This window comes from Triturus cristatus, unplaced genomic scaffold (genome assembly GCF_964204655.1).
Source record: "Triturus cristatus unplaced genomic scaffold, aTriCri1.1 SCAFFOLD_189, whole genome shotgun sequence".
Lineage (NCBI taxonomy): Eukaryota > Metazoa > Chordata > Amphibia > Caudata > Salamandridae > Triturus > Triturus cristatus.
In genome coordinates, this window is record NW_028187520.1 from 97,305 (window position 1) to 117,458 (window position 20,154).

The 20,154-nt window shown below is 47.6% G+C and overlaps 1 protein-coding gene across 4 annotated transcripts in view; it reads right to left on the bottom strand.

Annotated features, from left to right (window-relative positions):
- The window catches only part of LOC146771112 (coiled-coil alpha-helical rod protein 1-like), a 186,337-nt gene that overhangs the window by 23,517 nt on the left and 142,666 nt on the right, over positions 1-20,154 (bottom strand). For all 4 annotated transcript variants that reach the window (XM_085640341.1, XM_085640343.1, XM_085640342.1 and 1 more), the window contains 4 exons: positions 19,179-19,309; positions 18,824-19,066; positions 6,578-6,679; positions 4,905-5,056 (listed from right to left, as the gene is read on the bottom strand). In XM_085640341.1, coding sequence (XP_085496467.1) covers positions 4,905-5,056; positions 6,578-6,679; positions 18,824-19,066; positions 19,179-19,309 — 628 coding nt within the window. The remainder of the gene's footprint in view (positions 1-4,904; positions 5,057-6,577; positions 6,680-18,823; positions 19,067-19,178; positions 19,310-20,154) is intronic.

Below are 20,154 nucleotides of genomic sequence, written 5' to 3' on the forward strand. Positions count from 1 at the left end.
ATGGGCGCTATCTTGAGACAGTTAATATAGAAAGAGCAATAGCGGACTAATCACATCTCAAGAACGGGCAATATCTCGTAGCCAACATTTTAAAGTGGCAAACGAAAAGTAAAGTACATTTCCTCTTGATATATATTTGTATAGCCCACAACATATTGACACAGAAACCACAATAAAAATGAGGTTGTCAACCTTCTAGCAACTGGGTCAGTACTATGCAGTAGATCGTAAGAAATATAATGCAACTATTCAAAACCAAAATGTCATCATATAAGTAAGGAATTGGGTGACGGACTCTTTATAGGACACAAACCTAAACCACATACACGCGCAACCGAGGCTATCTTGGTGAGGCCTACCAAGTAACTATAAATCATAATCGCTAAAGTCTGAAAATGGAGGTATAATAAAAGGTTATAAGTGAAATTAAGGTTTACATATGATAAACAACGCCCGAACTGCAGGGTGTCAAGGCACGGCGAATCACTTACAGTAGAGTAAATTAATCTCCTATAAAGTAATGTAATTTGTTGTCAATTTCGTTTACCCTTTTCAACTGCATTGAGTTTCACAAACCCAAGTGCTTCTTTTAGACTTAATTGGAGTTCACAGTTTCCTACTCGGGAGTCTGCCAAAACCATTTCCATAAGAGAATGAACTCCAGGACACCAAAGGCAATCAACCCCAACCACCACAGTTAAGTTCTAATACCACCTTCCTGCTCTGTGCCCTCCCCCAGAACATGTTTCACATCATATTCCATTGATATTAAGAATTATTTTCAAAATCACATGATTTTCATTTTTTCATTTAGCTATTGAGGCTTCTATTGCAAACCAGGTTCCAAAGTCGGCAGCTCAGCTACTAAACCATGCCTCGTCTGTCCCAGTGCAGCACAAAAACTGACGGAACCCATGATGTGAGCGACACCCTGAAGCACCATGGACCAGGGCGATCCCAGCCTCTTGGCCTTCAATAAGACTGATCACCAAATCCCACACTCAACATCCTTTCCTCCTGCATGGACATCACTCAAACACTACGCAATTGGTTTGTATCGTTCATAGGCAGCAGGCAACAATATATCCCTATGACCCTCCCAGATCATCTCCATTAATTGTTGAACAGGAGTTGACCATTGTTTTAGTGTTGAACCTCTACCTGGGAGTTCAGGTGTAAACTCATTGCTGGCATAGTTGTATCTTAATGTGGCGATGGCATTCACTATACACCACCTTAGACGTGACCTTTACCTGATCCTGCATGGCAACGGTATATTTCAAACATAATCAAGTCAAATCTAAGTTTATCTTCAATCGGTGGGAAGCTCAAATCTTAGAAGAGTGAGACTGTGATAAAAACACAGCTGGCTGGCTTTGGCCACTCCATCTCTACCAATGCCCAGTTCTTAAGCTTCTACATCAGACTCTGCCATACATTCAGAGAGCAGGCGAAGACAAAAACCCAGACAACTTGGTATCAACTAAGCCTCATATGAAGGACCATATGCTACTGTTCTAACCACTCATCCTCTCACACACTAACGGAGGCAACATCCCTCCCTTATGCTCTGTTCTTGAAGATACCAGTGGCTTACGGCCACACGATCAGTTCGCCACCACAACCATGGCTCATATGAAGTTTAAGTAACTTTTTATCATTTGTCAGAGCATAAAAACCTTCAAACAAAACAAACTTTGCTGAAAATCTTCTCATTCTGGTTGTGATCATACCATATTCAGCACAAACACAATGCTCCTGCTACTTATCAATTATCTAGGACAAAAGGTTTCTTATTTGATTCTGACCATACTGTTCTCTCCCAGGAATAAAATGAAACCCTCTTCTCTAATACCTCAATTAACATCGCTGCCTCCTCCCCAGTCTCCCACCTGAGTCCACCTGTCTCTTGCTTTGTGTAAATGGGTATAAAGCTTCTACTGGAAATCTTCTTTCCCTTAAGGCCTCTAGTCACTTTCATCAACCTGCTTCTACCCGCCGAGGTGTCTGAGGCAGACCTTCTCTTAGCCTTATCTCTGCTGTTTATACACTGTCTCTGCTTGGGATGGTACGATCTAGAGTGGATTTCAGCTGCGTGCTTCACCGAGGGCCGCTCTATCTAAGGCATCTTAACTACAGCGACATGCCTAGTTTGTCGATCCAGACACTCTGGCCTTGCTGCTCCTAGGCTTCGTTCTTTCCACTAGCCACTCATCGAAGTCCAATATGAACTACAGTATACTGTTCCCCATCCACTCTCTGGACATCCTCCTTTACTAATCCAGGGTAGAATCATCTGTCACACTACTATGTATGGGCCAGAGAGCTGTGTGCATCTAATACTCTTCTGCTCACAAGATTTTACAATAGGGTATTGGGTTGCCGCTAATTTTGTAACCAAGCTTCCTCACTCTGGAATCATCTCCTCTTATACACTTCAGGACACAATGTAAGGCTTACATTTTTTATCAATAGTTGTTCAGACTACAGGGCCAAGAGACTAGCAAGTATCTAAGCACTCTAGAAAACCACTGTAACATAACTACTACCTGCTCCTTGCTCTCCGCCAGGTCTGACCTTTCAACCACCTAATGCTTGAAGGAGCAATGAACAGGATGGAGCTTGCAGGGCTCCGAGCTGGCTGCATCTAGTGATCCCCCGGCACCCTGTTCTGTAAGAGACAGAGGAAGCTGCAGCTCACGAGAACGTACCACGTCCACACCGCTGACAAGATGGCAGCAAGTTGGGAGGGGCATTAGTGAGTCTGGACAATCAAACTCCAGCCAACCATGGACAAGCTAGTGAGTGTTGATCAACTGTGAGCCTTCCCCAGTGGAAACAGATTCTGGTGTCACAGAGGTGTGGTGGGAGGGCAGCCCCATGGGATGAATGGAGGGGGGGGGGGAGGGGTCAGGGTGAGGGGGTAACTTCCAGGCAGTCAGATTCTCCTGCAGTTTACAGGTATATCTCACGCTGGGGAAATGTAGAGGCTTTCAACAGCAGAGACACTACTTACAAGTGAAAACAAATGACAAGTCGGGCTCTTTAAATGGAGTAAGAGTGGTATTTTTGTCCCAAAACCCTCAACCCGTAGAGAATCCTGTGAATGAGATCAGGACCTGGCTGTATATGTGGGAGAGCACTTTAGAGAGGGAGTATTTCTGATAATGCCTACCATGAGAGACATTGAGGTCCCCTCAAGGAATGCAGAGAATAAAGTGCCGACCATGGAAGGGGCGCTGTAAGAACTCAAGGCTCAAGTGTCAGTTGCCAAACGTGGCGTTGACACCCTTAAACAGTAGGTTTCTTCAGCTGAAAGACAGAAGTTGTCCTGTAGTTTCAGAGGTCTGAGGAATCGGCGTCTGGATAATCGTTTATGTGGAATCAAAGGTGAAGCACCATGAAAAGGAGGCGACAGCTACGAACATATGTCTACTGGGCTTTCCTGCTCTGGCTGATGACAAGTATTCTAGAACTAGGGCTACAAGAATTAAGGGATTCTGCGACTGCAGCTCTTTGGGAATAAATATAGATTTCCCACATAACTCATCATTTGATGTATAATCTGTAGATTTTAATAAAAAACATAACGACATGCATTCCGATGCACGAGAAAGCCCTTTGAAACGGTTGACTGGTCTTCTTTTAGTTGCTTATAACTGTATTTGGGTGTTAACTTGGTACTACATATGTGAACTCCTTTCCCAGACAGTATTACAATGTGTACAAATGGCAAAATAATGAATACTATGTGCCACATTACACTGGAAAATTTGGCTTTTCTTGCCGAATAATTTAGTAAATGTGGTTGTCCTCTGCTGCATAATTTCAGTGGCCCTGTATATGCCTGAGGTACAGCACTACATGCAGTGTTTGGTCTTCAATAGTGATACACATGTAGGTGATAAACTGTTTGAATGAGGTAACCGTAGGCAATATAGCTTGAGAGCCCAAACTAAAGCTACGAACAAAGGAGGTGCCAGTGAAGGCATCAAGGAACAAATCTTCTTGAACTGTAATCTTACAAGACTGTGGCATTGACGAGCCATGCAGGGTGTCATGAGGGAACTTCTACTCCTATGACTTGAAGGTCCACTCTGGTTACCAGCCATTGCAAGAGTCCACGCAGGACATTCTTAATGCAAAGAAGGGGCACAGTTCATCAGTCAAAACAGGAAGGCTAGATAAAAATCCTGATGTCTCACGCCTGAACTTTGAAGATCTGAGATATGTACAGCCCGACACCATTCCCCGCTTGCTGGCCAGGAGAATCGTGGGTATGGCTAGGTTGTATGCAAGAACTCCACACTGAGAAAAACATACAGTGTGGTGTTGATGTATGTACTTGTCGTCTCCTCACCCTCTTAGTGCTTTCCTGTAATGTCCTTTAGAAAGGAAAGTGTTTTCAATCTTGTGCGATTGTCACTGATGGAACTAAGTTGTGTCTTGAATCAGCAGACCTGCTGGATCCTGGACTGCACAGAGTTGAGTACATCCTCAATAGAATGATTACTCTTTGGAGTCGTCTCCCTCCTTTCTCCAAGCTATTAGTTTTTCATAGCTCTCAAAATCATGCCTTATTCTACTCTTCTGCTGGCCGATCACCCTAGCCTACTGCTCATGTAACTAACTCAGTGGTTAAGGCCAAAAACCTTTTTTTAACTTGTAAATCTGTGTTCGTTATTCTGTAACCCACGCATGCTATGTAGAATGCTCCACTGACCTTCATGCTGGGTTCATATTAAAACAAGTACAATAAATAAAAGGATTTGAGCCTGGGTGTTGGGTCTTGAGGTTTCAGAGATGAAGATCTGACCAGGACAGTGTTTTAAGTCTACGTTGCTAAGACTATCTGGCGCTGATAGATCAAGATCAGAAGGTGGCAGCTATAACCGAGGTTGTACCATCATGAGATTCCGATCCCTCTCCAGCTCTCGAAGCTGCTGGCTCAGCCGCTGTGTTTCATGCTTATGCTTCTCCTCCTGCAGCCTCATCATGTCCTGGCTCCGCTCCTTGTCCCGGACAGTTTGCCGCTCAGCCTGTCTCAGAGCAACCACTGCAAAGGGGAAAAACATCCAGATTTTAGGACATAATCTTAGTAGTTAATAGAGACAGATGCACTTATTATAAGTTGCTGTGGGGTACCTAGTTATAGGTGTTCTTGCAATCCCAAATCAAGAGAGTGAGAATGGCATGTACAAGGATAAACGTAAATGACCCACCAGCACCGTGAATCCAAGTGGGAATGAAACATGTGGAACACAAGAGCACAGGACGGACAGATGAAGTGACTGCTCCAGCCTGAAATGCTGGCCACATCCTCTCTGAAGGGGAACACGAGTAACCCCAGACATGTTTCGGGTATTATCAGTGAGGTACAGCAGCCTACGGCCATACCATCCTGAATGCACCCGATCTCGACCAGTGAGGTACCGCTTCTGTTCTGCAGCAGAGTGAGTACGGGAACAAGGAGTGGGAAAAGCCATTGCACTGAGGTTGTGTAACAGAGAATCACAAACTCACGAAGGAGTTACACTTCTACAAGGAAAAGGGACAGGGTATATGTGCCGTCCGAATCGCAGCTCACTGTTTCAGGATCCTGAACCAGTGGGCTGCGATACAGACAGTCGCAATAACAAGCTCTGCCTTTTATCTATGATGGTATCCAATCAATTGAGACAATTGGATATGAGTTGAAGTTCAGTTTATTAATGGCTACGCAGACAATACAGATCTTTCCATTATATAAGGGACGCCCATAAGCATGAGTATTTGCCGCCCAGGGTCCACTAGTAAACGTTCAAACTATTTTTGGAGACTCATTATTCTAAAATCTAATCCGCAATTACCAATCCTTTGGATAGAAGCAGTTCCACATTGTTCCATGAAATGTTACTCCCCGATTTAGGGGACGTAACATATTTTTCCGTATTGCGCCAATTTGAGTGATGATTTTAAATTGTTTAATGATTGTCCTGAAGAAGGTGACGAATAGTTGATCTTTCACCGTAACGCCGCATCAACATTTTTTCCACAGTTTCGATTAACCTTGAAGCTGGTTTTTAATCATACATTTTTCTAACAAAACAGGGCCCTATTGATGATTACAGTGTCTATGTGTATTTGAATGTGTTCATGAGATACGTTATATTAGAGATTTACATTATCTGCACTAGCACTTTAAAATGATGTATTTTTAAATATACCCTGTGTTTGAAAATTATGTTTTCTTAATTGTTCAATGAAGAATAAAATATTTAAATGCACATATTTTTATCTTTATGCGTTTACTGGCTTATGATTGAGAGTATCACATAATTTTGCAACTTTGAGGTTTGTTACTTTTTATTCTTTATATAAATGTGTTCAGCTTTGTAATCCCAACTCCTAATAACCAAATGTGGACCTATGGTTTTGCCAGTTTGTAAAAGAAATTATCTACATTGATTCAATCCTCGGGCGAAAAGGGACCTTTTCAGTTTTTTCCTGTGTAACAGGGAAGTCACCACTGCTGCCTCATACAGTACAAGTAAGGACCTGCTCTACTGGATCCAAACATGGCCTCCTGGGATCTCACCTGCTTTTGTGTGCTCCCGCCTGGCCTCCTGGACTCTCTTCTCCATCTCTGAGAGCTGTTGCATCATGCCGGCTTCAGCTTCGGACACCTTCTCCTGGAGTGCTGGGGGAGAATATAATAATACAATAGTTTGGGTCTTTTAAGGACTTAAATGCTGCACTATTTCACCTCTGACTGAACAATGGGGCGAAGCTCATCCCCTAAAAAACAACAATTAAAATATGTATGCTTGATGTGGAGGGAAGCGAACACCTGTACAATTTGCCACTCGGAAAACATGAACCCAGGCCGCCCCTATACTAGAGAAGCACAATATGTCAAGTAAGGTGAGCACCAGGTCTTGTTCACGAGATCAGTTACCAGAGGTATAGCTGTGCGTCAAAGATCACAGAAGACCCAAGTGATGCCGTAGAAAGATGCAGGAGAAGTTGGTGATGCAACAAGGTGCAAGATGGCAGCTCTGCCAAGAGGCCTCACAAAGGTACAGCTTGCTCAGCTAAGCATCATGAGGAGCAGCTCGCCCAAGTGAGGCCTGCGAGGAGGAGCTCGCCCAAGTGAGGAGCAGCACGCCCAAGTGAGGACTGTGAGGAGCAGCACGCCCAAGTGAGGACTGTGAGGAGCAGCTCGCCCAAGTGAGGACTGTGAGGAGCAGCTCGCCCAGGTGAGGACTGTGAGGAGCAGCTTGCCCAAGTGAGGACTGTGAGGAGCAGCTCGGCCAACGCATGTCTATGAAGAGCAGTTCACCCACCTGTGGACAATGTAAAGCATCAAAGCCGTAAGACTCAGCTGACCCAAGTGAGGTGCACAAGCTGCAGTACGAGCCGCTCCATCTATGATGCTTCCTCAGACTCAAGAGGCAGCAACACATTCACACAATACGGTACAGTGCTGCTGTAGACGTGGGCAACGGCACATTCACCCACAATGGCTTAAGAGGAGATGACCGGAGATTATTGATATAGAAGGAAAAGACAGAAAAGGGGGAAGGAAGGGGGAGAAGAAGAGAGAAGGCGGACATGAGAAAGGCAGCAAATAAAAGAGAAGTGGGAGAGTTGAAAATATCAAAGGGGAGGAGGAGCAGAGTTAGAGGAAAGTGTGAAGGAGGTGAAGGAACAAGAACAGAAGAGAGGGAATAGAGAAATATAGGTGGTAGTCTGATAAGGTATATCAAACATAAGGGAACTGGGGGTGCATACATGCCCCTAGGGTATAAGTATTTGAACAAAAGTATGCAGTTCCTTGGAGATATTAAAGAGAATAGAGGACTGGTCGGTGCAGATAAATGTCCAAAAGGAGGAGAGGGTGTCTCCCAATTTAGGAACTAGGGACATCACACACCTGGCTGGGTGTCATGCTTCATCATAGAGCATGCTCCTTGTCAGGCACTGCCTGACGGGCACCCTATGAGGGGCTCTTTGTCGGAGATCTATTCCCAAAGGTATAGGGCCTCGAGGTGTAGATGAGTGTAAAGTTTGTGGGGAGGGATTATAAAATAGGATTCATTGGTACTCAGAATTAATTTTAATCAGCAAGTCCACTTGTCCTAGTTAAAATTTAGAATGGCACACCACTGATGTAATGTTCAGCGGTGGCTACAGCATAGAGGTCAACAAGTTTCTTGCCTAGGTTGTCAAAAAGATCAAATAGCAGTTCTTCAGGACCAAGAATAAAATAACTCTCTACACAGTGGTTGGTTTCCTTATTAGTATCCAGTAAACGGAACACTCACGCAACCTGACCGTGAGGTACCTTGTAGTAATACCGACCTAGAAAACATACTGGTATACACCATTAAAAATCCTCTGAAAAGACAGCATGCATTAGAATTGTAGTCAAGCTGTTAGTGAAAGATCAAAAGTGATAGGCGCAGTGAAAAGGAATAAATAAGGGGCATGCAGGTGACACATCTAAGGGCAAAGACAGGCGGGGTAGCTTGTCAACCACCATGGTATGTAGGAAAACTGTTGTAACTCACCCATCTGGGGTGGCTCACCAGTTGCAACGATTGCTGATAGAGGAAACGTTAAGAATGTTTAAGGTCCTAGTGTGTAAAAAAGAAGTTGCATCAGATAGAATAATCTAACTGTCACATCAGAAGTACTGCCAACAAAACCGGGAGGGGGAAGGGGGGTCCAAGGGTACACCCCATAGTAACCACAAGGATGAAGTACTTACAGTTGAGCAGCGGCTCAGTAGCAGGTAAACCTACCCTCACTCCACCAGCTCGGTTGAGTGTGGGAAACCTTGTGGGGCCAGGTTAAATACTCGCACTAGCAGAGATAATCAGAGCAGCAGCCCGAGTGGGGGGCACAACCGGTCAGGGCGTGGTGGTGGTGGTGCATAAAAGTGAGGTGTCTGGGTCTCCAGTCAAAGAATGCCAAAAATGGGCGCCATATTGGAACGGTACTTAACCGCTAGAGACTAAGTTACTGACAAGAGTACCAATAGCAGCCGGCATAGGGGCGGAGTGTGTGATGGAAATGACAAGATTGTATTCAAGGCTGAAACAGCACGTGGGCCACAATAGGTTCACGAATGTATGAAAACATAGTGGACGCCAAATGTGAGCGGGTATGGGGGGGATGTAATGGCATTTTCTAGAGTTTAATAAAAACAAGACTAAACAGGCAGAAACAACGTGTACACCACAAAGGTATTAGTGATCGTGTGGCTGCCGTTTTTTAATGCAAACCAGACCACCCTCATGGTCACGGTGGACAGGGAGTGAGTTGGCCACAGAAGGTGTATATCAGGATATCAATGTAAATCAGGCCATGGTGGAGAGGTAGTGTGTAAGTGATGTGCTGCCAAAAGGAAAATGACAAATCAAGTAGCATGGGATGGTACAGTGAAATGGAGCGTTGCATAACGTAAGTATGTCATGCACCCTGGATATCAAAGAGACAGGGATGTTGTATATAAATGCCAGATGGAAGTATATGGTCAAGGGCCATCTCACTATGGTTGCAATGTGGCCAAAGTACGACACACAGTTTCCTGGGGTAAGGTAACCTCGTACAACAGTGTCTTAAGGTTGAGCAGGCAAAAGGGCAGTACGGCAATTATGTAATAGGGTTATTCCATACAGATATATGCAGAACTGTAGACATCTGTGTCAATATATGTGGAAGGATCTCCTAGTTCTGAGATACTACATTGAGGCCTATTTTATCCACAAAGCAGAAATTAGGTCTATCTGTTCAGTTCGCTCGAAGGGGTGTCCTCATTGAGAACCTGTTTGTCAGTGGAGAGTCGAAAAATCTAATTTTGCTCTCCTGAAGAGGGCATTTTTGCTCATCTGGGGATGTGCTTCAATTATTGTACATCGTAAGTTGTCTGGTGTATGTCCCTTCTGTTTGAAGTGTGTGCACATCTTAGTATTGAGTTTGTGATAACGAATGCTGCAGCGGTGTACCATGATGCGTGTTTTAACCATCCTGGTACTCATTTCTATGTCTTGTAAATTACAGGCCAGGGCATGTGGAAGATGGCGGATGGAACTTGATCCGCCACAGCTCTGGAGCTTGAATCTGCCGTATGGTGTTTTCTCTGATCGGAGGAGCCCCCAAAAAACATTATGTGCCGCTTTATGAAGGTGGCATGAGGCAGAAGGTAGCCTGGCGCGGAGTTTCATTGCGGCGCTCTGACCTTTTTGACGACTTGGTGTGGCGCGGTCCGAGGCATTGCACTGCCTCAGAAGCAAGATTGCACCATAGCCGCCCCTCTTGCGCGATCCCCGCACTGCAGAGCCCCGCGACGGCAGCACAGGTGGTGGCAAGAGCAGAGACAGCGTGTGGACCCTCCTGAGCACCCGCCTCATAGGGATTTCAACAGACTCATCTTCCGACAAGGTACAATAACCTTTGTTGCCATGTTCAATGATTTTTTCCTTGCAATGATCTGTCACTAAAGCGGCCTGACCCTAAGATGGCGGCTGAAATGTACGGAAAGAGCTTTACCTTTCCCTACTGAGATGCACTCCAAAAGATTGGCAACTCTTGCAAGTTTTAAAAGTAAGTCTGTGTCCGCTGTCTATAAAGAAAGTTTCTGCACACAATCATTTCCACCAGCACGGCGATCTTCCTCACAGTTGAGCCTGGCCGTACGATGGCAACCATGGTCTAATATCGGCAAAATAATTCGGAAATATAGCCATTTGAGTTTGCTGCGATGTTGAGCTCATTTCAACCCTTCCTGCTGCACCAAGCCGGGGGACACTTTGCCAATACTGCCAGAATCACCGCCGCATCCTTGTCGGACGAAGGAACACGGCGATTCAAAATGGCGGATTACGAGAGACATCAATAAAACCAGCACTGAAGCACAAGTTACTACTTGTGTAACGATATATCTGTAAGAGACATTAGTTAGTGATAGATTCCTTACCTTAGAATAATCCCCAGCCGTCAGACTGGATCTGGAAAGTTTTGCTAGCAGTACCCCTATGCGTCAGTAGGCGGCGTCATGCGGCTCCACGTCCGTCGCTGGCGTCGTAAGCGCCGAGATGACGTCACGGAGACTACTTAGGCGCCACCCATGCGCGCTGACGTCAGTTCTGTACACGACTTTCCGCGCCAGGAACGCAGAGCCACGCAATAAACTGACCACTGGTGCCAAGAAACTAGGGCCCTGAAAGGGATGACCTTAACCCTGGAAATCAGTCTGCAGAACGGGGAGGATGGGTGGGGCAGTAAGGAATCTATCACTAACTAATGTCTCTTACAGATATATCGTTACATAAGTAGTAACTTGTGCATCTGAAAGAGACAGGTTAGTGATAGATTCATTACCTTAGAATAGATACCCCAGCAATATCAACCGCGGTGGTGGGTCTGCGAACAGATTACACCAGAAAGTCACGGAGAACAGAACGGACAAAGAAGCCGTCTCTCCGGACTTGACTGTCAAGGCAGTAATGCTTGGTAAATGTTTACAGCGAGGCCCACGTAGCTGCCTGACAAATGTCCTGCAAGGAAACGCCGCTTCCCAAGGCAGTAGTGACTGCAGTTGCCTGGTAGAATGGGCACGCAGCCCCACAGGAGGCTCCTTCTTAGCCAAGGAGTAACACGCTTTGATGCACAGAACGACCCACCGCGAGAAGGTTCATTTGTGCACGGCCCGACCTTTTTTTGGCGCCCGCGTAGCCAACAAAGAGCTGGTCATCCACCCGGAACTGCGGTGTACGCTTCAAATAGAACGCAAGCGGACGTTTTGGGTCCAGACAGTGAAGCCTCTCCTCCTCCTTTGAAGGAGGCGGAAAGAAGATGGGCAAAGTCATGGTCTGCCCGATGTGGAAGGGCGAGACAACCTTTGGCAAGAAAGAAGGACGGGTCCTTAAAACCACCTTGTCCGGATGAACAGAAAGGAAAGGAGGTTTGGAAGAAAGAGCCTGGAGCTCACTCTCTCTTCTGGCAGAGGTGATAGCTACCAGGAAGGTCGTCTTGAGAGTGAGAAGACGCAAAGGACAGGTATGAAGGGGCTCGAAGGGAGCGCACATCAGATGTGTCAAGACAAAGTTTAAGTCCCATTGAGGCATTATGAACGGCACAGGAGGAAGCGTGTGCGTAATGCCTTTTATGAAACGGTTAACAACCGGAGACGTAAAAAGAGAAGGCTGATCTGGAAGCATGGAGGTGGAGGCTGTACAGGTTCGGGTGGAGAACGTCCCCTGCTGCTGCGACAGAAGATCCTCCCGAAGAGGCAGTCGGATCGATCGCCATGCTGAGTACGCGACCAGGTATGGCGACGCAGCGCCACAGTCGAAGAAATCGCCCTACCCAGAGAATCCGTGGTGTCCAAACCACACCGAATGGTGAACGTAGCCGCATCTTTACCCTCAGCAACAGCTTGGGACAGCACAGCGTGGATCTCCACAGGACACTGAGGCAACACCTGTGCAACTGTATCCCACACCGCATGGGAATAGCGGCCCAATAAGCAGGCGGTGTTCACTGACCACAGCCCCAAGCTGGCCGAAGAGAACAACCACTTACCGAACTGCTCCAGCTTCTTAGAGTCCTTACCCGGCGGAGCTGTGGGAAAGGCACTGTGACGTCGAGGCTAGGATGACCAGGCTCTCAGGCTTAGGATGAGTGGTCCGAAACGCCGGTTCACCAGGTGCCGGGCGATGATGCCTGGCGACATTCTTATCCACAGGGGCCCCTGTGGCTGGCCGCGACCAAGTGCCCCACAAGACGTCCGTGAGGGCGCCGTTAAAGGGGAGCAGGGGCTCCGACGAAGTGGACGCCGTCTGGAGCACCTCAATGAGGAGATTAGTTTTGAGGGCCACCATAGGAAGATCGAGGTTGAGGACCTCAGCTGCCCGACGGAGCACCATCGTGTAGGAGGTGCCCTCCTCCATGGTAGGCGGGGGAGAGGCAAACCCCGGGTCAGAAGAGACGTCGAGGTCGCCGGCGTCCTCCAAGTCGTCCACCCAGTCCTGCTCGGAGTCACACTGATGGGCAAGAGGGTCCTCGGACCCCTCCCAGGTGTCCTCCACCTCTGTTGCATGGGGAACAGACCGCGGCGACAGAGCTGGAGAAGGAACATACGGCGTCGGAAACGGCGCCAGGCGGGGCCGAGCCGGCGCCACGTCCCAATGCGGATCCCAGGTAGGAACAGAATGGTCCTGGAACCGGGGCAAAGACGGGACAAACGACACCCACTGCGGTGCTGGAGGTGGAGCCGAGGGTGGCACTGGGGCCGGAGCCGGCAGCGCTGGACCGTGCGGCACTGGGGCCGGAGCCAATGGCGCAGGATCCTGTGGCACCGAAGATGGATCCGCCGGCGGCCCAACAGGATCCTGACATGGGACCGCGGGGCCCAAAGGCGCGTCAGCGGGAGCCCAAGGCCTAAAAAGGCGGTCCTTGGTAGCAAGAAATTCTTGCACCCGTTCGGGAATTATCGACGGACCCGGGTAAGGCGGGTAGGCCGCGGGACTCCCAGGCTCCAGAGGAGCCACAGGGGCCAGAACCCCTGTCCCCCTTGTCCGCATCCGAGGACCGACGGGAGGACGTCGGAGAGCGAACTCGCTTATTCAACTTCTTTTTATGTCGTCGCTTACCCGAATCCGAAGACTTGGGAGTCCGAGGAGCGACGACTGCGGCCCCGCGAGCGTTCCCAGGAACAGTCCCTGAACCTAGAACGGCGCTGGGACGAGTGCCGGGCCTCCAGCAACTTCCAGCGCCGCTCCCTCAAGGCCTTCGGGCCATGGCCCGACAGTCCCGGCCGGACTGGAAGTCATGGTCGGTCTCCAAGCAGTAGAGGCAAACATCGTGGGAGTCAGCCACTGACATATTACGACGGCAGAACCCACAAGAGTTAAATCCAGGCATCCCTACGTGCACCAAGGAGAAAAGGAGACAAAAAGTCTCAAAAAGGGTAGGCAAAAAGTGACTAAGGTACGTGCTCTAACCGGATCTGCGCTTGCTGGTGCGGAAAAATAAAGAACTGACGTCAGCGCGCATGGGTGGCACCTAAGTAGTCTATGTGACGTCATCTCGGCGCTTACGACGCCAGCGACGGACGCGGAGCCGCACAACGCCGCCTACTGATGCGCAGGGGTACTGCTAGCAAAACTTTCCGGATCCAGTCTGACGGCTGGGGATTATTCTAAGGTAAGGAATCGATCACTAACGTGTCTCTTTCAGATGGTACTGAATAACAACCAGATTGCCCTCCTGAGCACCCGCTTCATAACGATTTTACTGACCTTTTTTTCTGACAAGGCATAATTACTTTTGTTGCTATGACCAGTGTTTCCTAACCTTGCGGCAATCGTCAATTTAAGTGGCCTGACCTTAAGATGGCGGCTGAAGTGTACGGGAAGCGCTATATCTTTCAGTGCGGAGCTGTGCTGTAAAGATCAGCAACACGAACCAATATCTTAAGTAAGACTGTATCCGCTTACTGTAAGGAACGCTTTTTTTGCACAAATCTGATTCCATGAGCACGACGATCTTGCCCAGAGCGGGGCCTGGCCCCAAGATGGCGCCCCTGATGTAGCTATCAGCAAATCAATCAGCAATATAGCCGTCTGTGGTTGCTGCGACGCAAACCTTCATTTCAACCCTTCCTTATGGCACCAAGCTGGGGAATCAATCTGCCAATACTATTCAGCCGTGTACTAGCTTGTCCCGCAATGTATCTCATACCGAATGTCTTCAAGATGGCCGACAGATGATCAGCGCCGGCCGGGAATCTCCCCAACTAGGGATTGCCTTTTTGGCTTTAATTTCCCTGGAAGCTACCCCCTTATTGGACCCTTATTTATACATGGGGTTTGATTTGACTGCGGTTCTCATCTCTCCAACTCCCTTGTTTAAACTCGAAATCGTCAGAGTAACCGTGATTATAATCCTGACCGCGGAGACCGAGCAATATGTCCGATGCCCGGTGGAGCTGCCCAGACAGCTATAGAGGAGATCGGCTCTGGCTCACCCCCTTGGCCGTCACCTACCCAGTCAGACATTGGGCACTGTTCTCCTCGTCTACCCGCTGTATCTCCTTCCTCCCCCTCCCTCCGACGAAGTTCCCCTTCTTGAACCTTGATATACACCTGGGGCTCCAAGGACTGCGTTCGTTTGATTCTCCAACTCCCCTGATTGAATTTGAAACCAGCCTCAGCAACTTCTGATGAATTTGTGAACATACTACCGACCGCGGAGATCTAGCCATTTGACCGATGCCCGGTGGAGCTACCCAGGTAGCTATAGAGGAGATGGGCTGTGGATTTCCCCCTTGGCTGTCACCTACCCAGCCAGACACTGGGCAGACTTCCCTTCGTCTCTCTGCAGTGTCTCCTTCCTCCCCGCCTTCCGACGATTCAGCCGGCTTGTTTGACTTTCAATTTGCCTTTTTGGTTCCCCTGAATTACTTTCCTCCTTGCCTGTCTTTCCTGACCCGATCTTCATTCATTCCCATTTTTTTCTTTTCCCCTCTTCCTCCTATACCCCATTGGATATGTGTATTTGTTTAATCTATGCTCTAGTAACTCATGCTCCTGTAACTGGTGGAATTTTGTAACTCGATAATCCTCATGTAAAGCACTCTGATACCTCTGGCTCTAGCCAGCGCTATATAAAACTCTGCAAATAAATAAACAGGGCAGGTGAGGGTGTATATACAGTTGCTTATGTTGCAGTTGGTGTGTTTTTTCTGCACCAATTTGAACGTGTCGGAAAATGTAATTTCTTTGGTAATCTCAGTAACCGCACATACCGTGCACGCTCTACATGGGTAGTGTCCTGTCACTGGGGGGAGATCCCATAGGGATCTTTGGTCACAGCAGGTAGAATGTGGTGGTCTGGTTTGTACGAGTATGTCCTTCAAGTTCCACATGTGTTTAAAAGCAAAACAAGGTGGGGGTAATGTCAATTCACCAGTTTGTAGAATGCCCCAGTGTTTATTTTAATGATTTTAAGGATTAGATTAGAATCTGGTGTGTATGTGGTGACACATGTCAATGCGTCTGTTTGTCTCGAATTCTGTTCCAACAGCGCCTCTGTTATTGTTTCTGGCCCATTTCTTTGCCAGTTTTATACTGTGTGTGGGGTATTCCCGAGAGTTCAGGTTGCATGCAAGTTGGTCAGCCTTAATATTGTAGTCCGTTAAGGTACTGCAGTTACGGCGCAGCTGTAAAAATTGTCCATAAGGGAGATTATCTCTCAGAGCTTTATAATAATCCACATTTGTAAAGTGCGAACAATCGCCCGTAAGGGTCTCTAGGCGCTGGAGGCCGTCGGGAAGATTAAGCAAGCTATTCCCCAGAGTCACATGGTGCTGGGCTAACCTGCCGCTGGCACCGGGGATCAAACCGTGATCTCCAGATTCCGGAGTCAGTCAACCTGGCTGCAGCGGGCTTTAGGATGGTGGGTGCTGAATAGGAGGAGGTTGTTGCAGTCTGTGGGTTTTCTGTAGAATGTGGTACTTAATTGTCCTTCAGTCAGTGTGATCATGAAATCTAGGAAGGGAATACTCTTGTGGGAAATGGTGTTGGTGAAATGGAGGAAGGGATTAAGAGTATTGATCCACCTACAGAAATCCTCACATAATGTCGTTTCACCATTCCAGAATATCAAGATATCATCAATGTATCTACGCCAGAGTAATATGTTTGTGTTGTAGGGATTCGAGTCATCGAAGATCATCCTTTTTTCAAAACCAGCCTTGTCAGACTTGGGGCAAACGTACTCCCCAAAAAAGTCCTCTGGGTTTGGTGGTATAGTTGTTTTTTTTAATTGAAAAAAGTTTTCCGTTAAGGATAGTGTGGCACACTCCATAATGAAGTTTATTGGGGTAGGGGAATCCCAGTCCTCAGCTAAAAGGGCAGCTTCTACTACCTCTAGTGAGGCTGTTTGGGGGAGGTTTGTGTAGAGTGCCTCGACATCCAACGTGACTAACAAGTCAATCTCATTTGTGGTGTGGATGTTTTCAATGAGACACAGTACATCCCAAGTATCCTGTAGAAATGATGGTGTTTTCTGTACCACAGGTTGTAAAAAGTGGTCACAGAAACGTGACAGGGGCTCTAGGAGGGAATCAATTCCTGATACAATGGGTCATCCAGGTGGAGGATCAAGGCCCTGGTGAATATTGGGTAGGATATAATAACAAGGCGTTCTGGGTTGCAGCTTGATAAAAAAAAAAAAAAAATCGGCCTCATTCTGACTGATCCAACCCTGTGTTTCAGCTGTGGAGATCATTGCAGTGATTAGTGTGGTCAAACAGCCAGTAGGGTCACTGGCGATTGGGGTGTAATAATGGTGGTTTGTCAGTTGACGATTACATTCATTATCGTAGTCCAAAGTGGACATGATCACGGTAGCCCCTCCCTTATCTGCTTGTTTAATGGTGCTCTTGTGATCATTGGCCAAAGAATTCACAGCCGCGAGCTCTAAGGCTGAAAGATTGTGGAAGGGGTAGATGTTGCACCTCTGGAAACTTCCTTCAGGACTGCTTGTTCGAATGTGAGAATTTCATTCTGTATCATGTCTGCTAGGATAACAATGTTGAAGTACCAATAGTGGAGCAGTTTCACTCCAGGTACTGTGACTGTCTACTGGGGCTGTTCTGCACCAGAAGCCATAGCTGTTAGCAAACTGGGGCAGTTCCAACCAGTGTACCATCACAGTTTGTATCTTGGGGCAATTGCACCCCAGATACTATCACTAATCACAGAGGCTGATCCACATTGGGCATCGTGACTGCTTGAGTACTGTGCCTCTTTGGATACTGGAGATTCTCCACCCTGGGCATTGTGACTGTTTGAGTACTGCACCTCTTTGGATACTGGAGCTTCTCCACCCTGGGCATTGTGACTGCTTGAGTACTGGGACTCTTTGGATACTGGAGCTTCTCCACCCTGAGCATTGTGACGGCTTGAATACTGCACTTCATTGGATACTGGAGCTTCTCCACCCAGGGCATTGTTACTGTTTGAGTACTGCACCTCTTAGGATACTGGAGCTTCTCCACCCTGGGCATTGTGACTGCTTGAGTACTGGGACTCTTTGGATACTGGAGCTTCTCTACCCTGAGCATTGTGACTGCTTGAGTACTGCGCCTCCTTGGATTCTGGAGCTTCTCCACCCTGAGCATTGTGACTGCTTGAGTACTGGGGCTCTTTGGATACTGGAGCTTCTCCACCCTGGGCATTAAGACTGCTTGAGTACTGCGCCTCCTTGGATACTGGAGCTTCTCCACCCTGAGCATTGTGACTGCTTGAGAACTGCGCCTCCTTGGATACTGGAGCTTCTCCACCATGGGCATTGTGACTGCTTGAGTACTGCGCCTCTTTGGATACTGGAGCTTCTCCACCCTGGGCATCATGACTGCTTGAGTACTGGGACTCTTGGATAATGTAGCTTCTCCACCCTGGGCATTGTGACTGCTTGAGTACTGCGCCTCTTTGGATACTGGAGCTTCTCCTCCCAGGGCATTGTGACTGCTTGAGTACTGTGCCTCTTTGGATACTGGAGCTTCTCCACCCTGGGCATTGTGACTGATTGAGTACTGCGCCTCCGTGGATACTGGAGCTTCTCCACCCTGGACACTGTGAATACATGAGTACTGCGCCTCTTTGGATTCTGGTGATTCCACCTTGGGTTCCATGACTGCAAGGATGCTAGTGCTGCATCTCCCGCAGGCCTCCTGATTGTTCCATTACTTGGGCCCTTTTCCACTGGGAAAAGAATCTAGAAATAATGGAAACAAAGTAGAAGTGTGCTGATGCTCCCGCAAGCTTACCTTGTTGATACTCATCCTTCAGCCCTGATAGATGCTGTCTCTGCTCTTCTAGGCTCCCACAGGTCTCTTGCAGCTCTGCCTCAACCTCACTGAGTCTCTGCTGAAGATCCTGCACTGCCTCCTCCTTCTGCTCTTGGATCAATATTAGCCTCTGTGTTAACTCCTGCTCTGATGCAACCCTCTCTTCCAAGGCCTCCTGGAGCAGTCTCATCTTCACTTGCTGGTCACGCAGCTCCTGGTCGGCTGCCAAGAATCAAAACAAGGAAGCATAAAAGAAGAATCACCACCTAGTCCCAGAGAGGTAGGAGGGCCTGAGTACCACCAAACCAGAGAATGCCAGAGAAGCAGTACTCACCTTTATCTCGAGCCTCGCCGACCTTCTTTGTAATCATTTGAGCAGTGAGCTTGAGTTCAGCAGACAACCGGTCTCTCTCCACATGGAGCAGGGTCACCTCGTCCTGGAGCTCTGAGTAAGAAGGCTGCCCACTGCAGCGTCAAGAAGAGAAAAAGAAGCAAAGCGGAGGCATTACACATGTACCAAGTAGGGGCAGCATTTGGTTTACTCAAGAGGTTACAGATGAGTATGTGCTTCAGAGGCAGTCTGTCACGTGGTAGTAGATAACATCTCATATTGATTATAAGATTACAAATGTTACCTTCCAATGATAATAGTGTTTAGCACAAATCTGCTACAGAAGTATATTCTATATGATGTACATACTTCTGCCATGTAGTGGTCTGGTCTCAATCTGAAAAGCAACCCTGTGAGTGTTTATTATTTACGTTTAGTTGTCCACTTTTGCCCTGAACAGGGCAACAGTCGTGGTGAGGTACATCACAAAAGTAGGTAGGATTGGAAGAGAATTACCAGAATGGGCTATTGATGCCCCTAAAAAACAAAAACTTCTTTCAGAAAGACAGCCAGATTTTTAAATGTAGTTGTAAAGGAAATTTCTCGTCCATTACAAAGTCATAGACGTGGTGCTATCAACGCTTTTGGGAGCAATGTCAAGTGTTTTCATGGTAGTCCGACAGGACTGAATGAGGAAGTCAAAGATTGCTGGAGGAGAGAGGATGCTCTCGGTATTAGCCGGTCATGACCATGGTTCGACCACACTTATATATTTATCATGAGCAGCAGGGCATCTGATTCAGATAACCATCAGCGTAGGCTATTACTGAATCACCCAGTAGTTCACCAAGTGGGTCCATGTACAGACTGAATAACATAGGGGCTGAGATAGAGCCTTAGGAGACTCAGGGGCTCATTATGATGTCTGGAGGACCGTAGAGGTCTGGAACCGCACGACCTTAGGTCGACGGTTCTGACC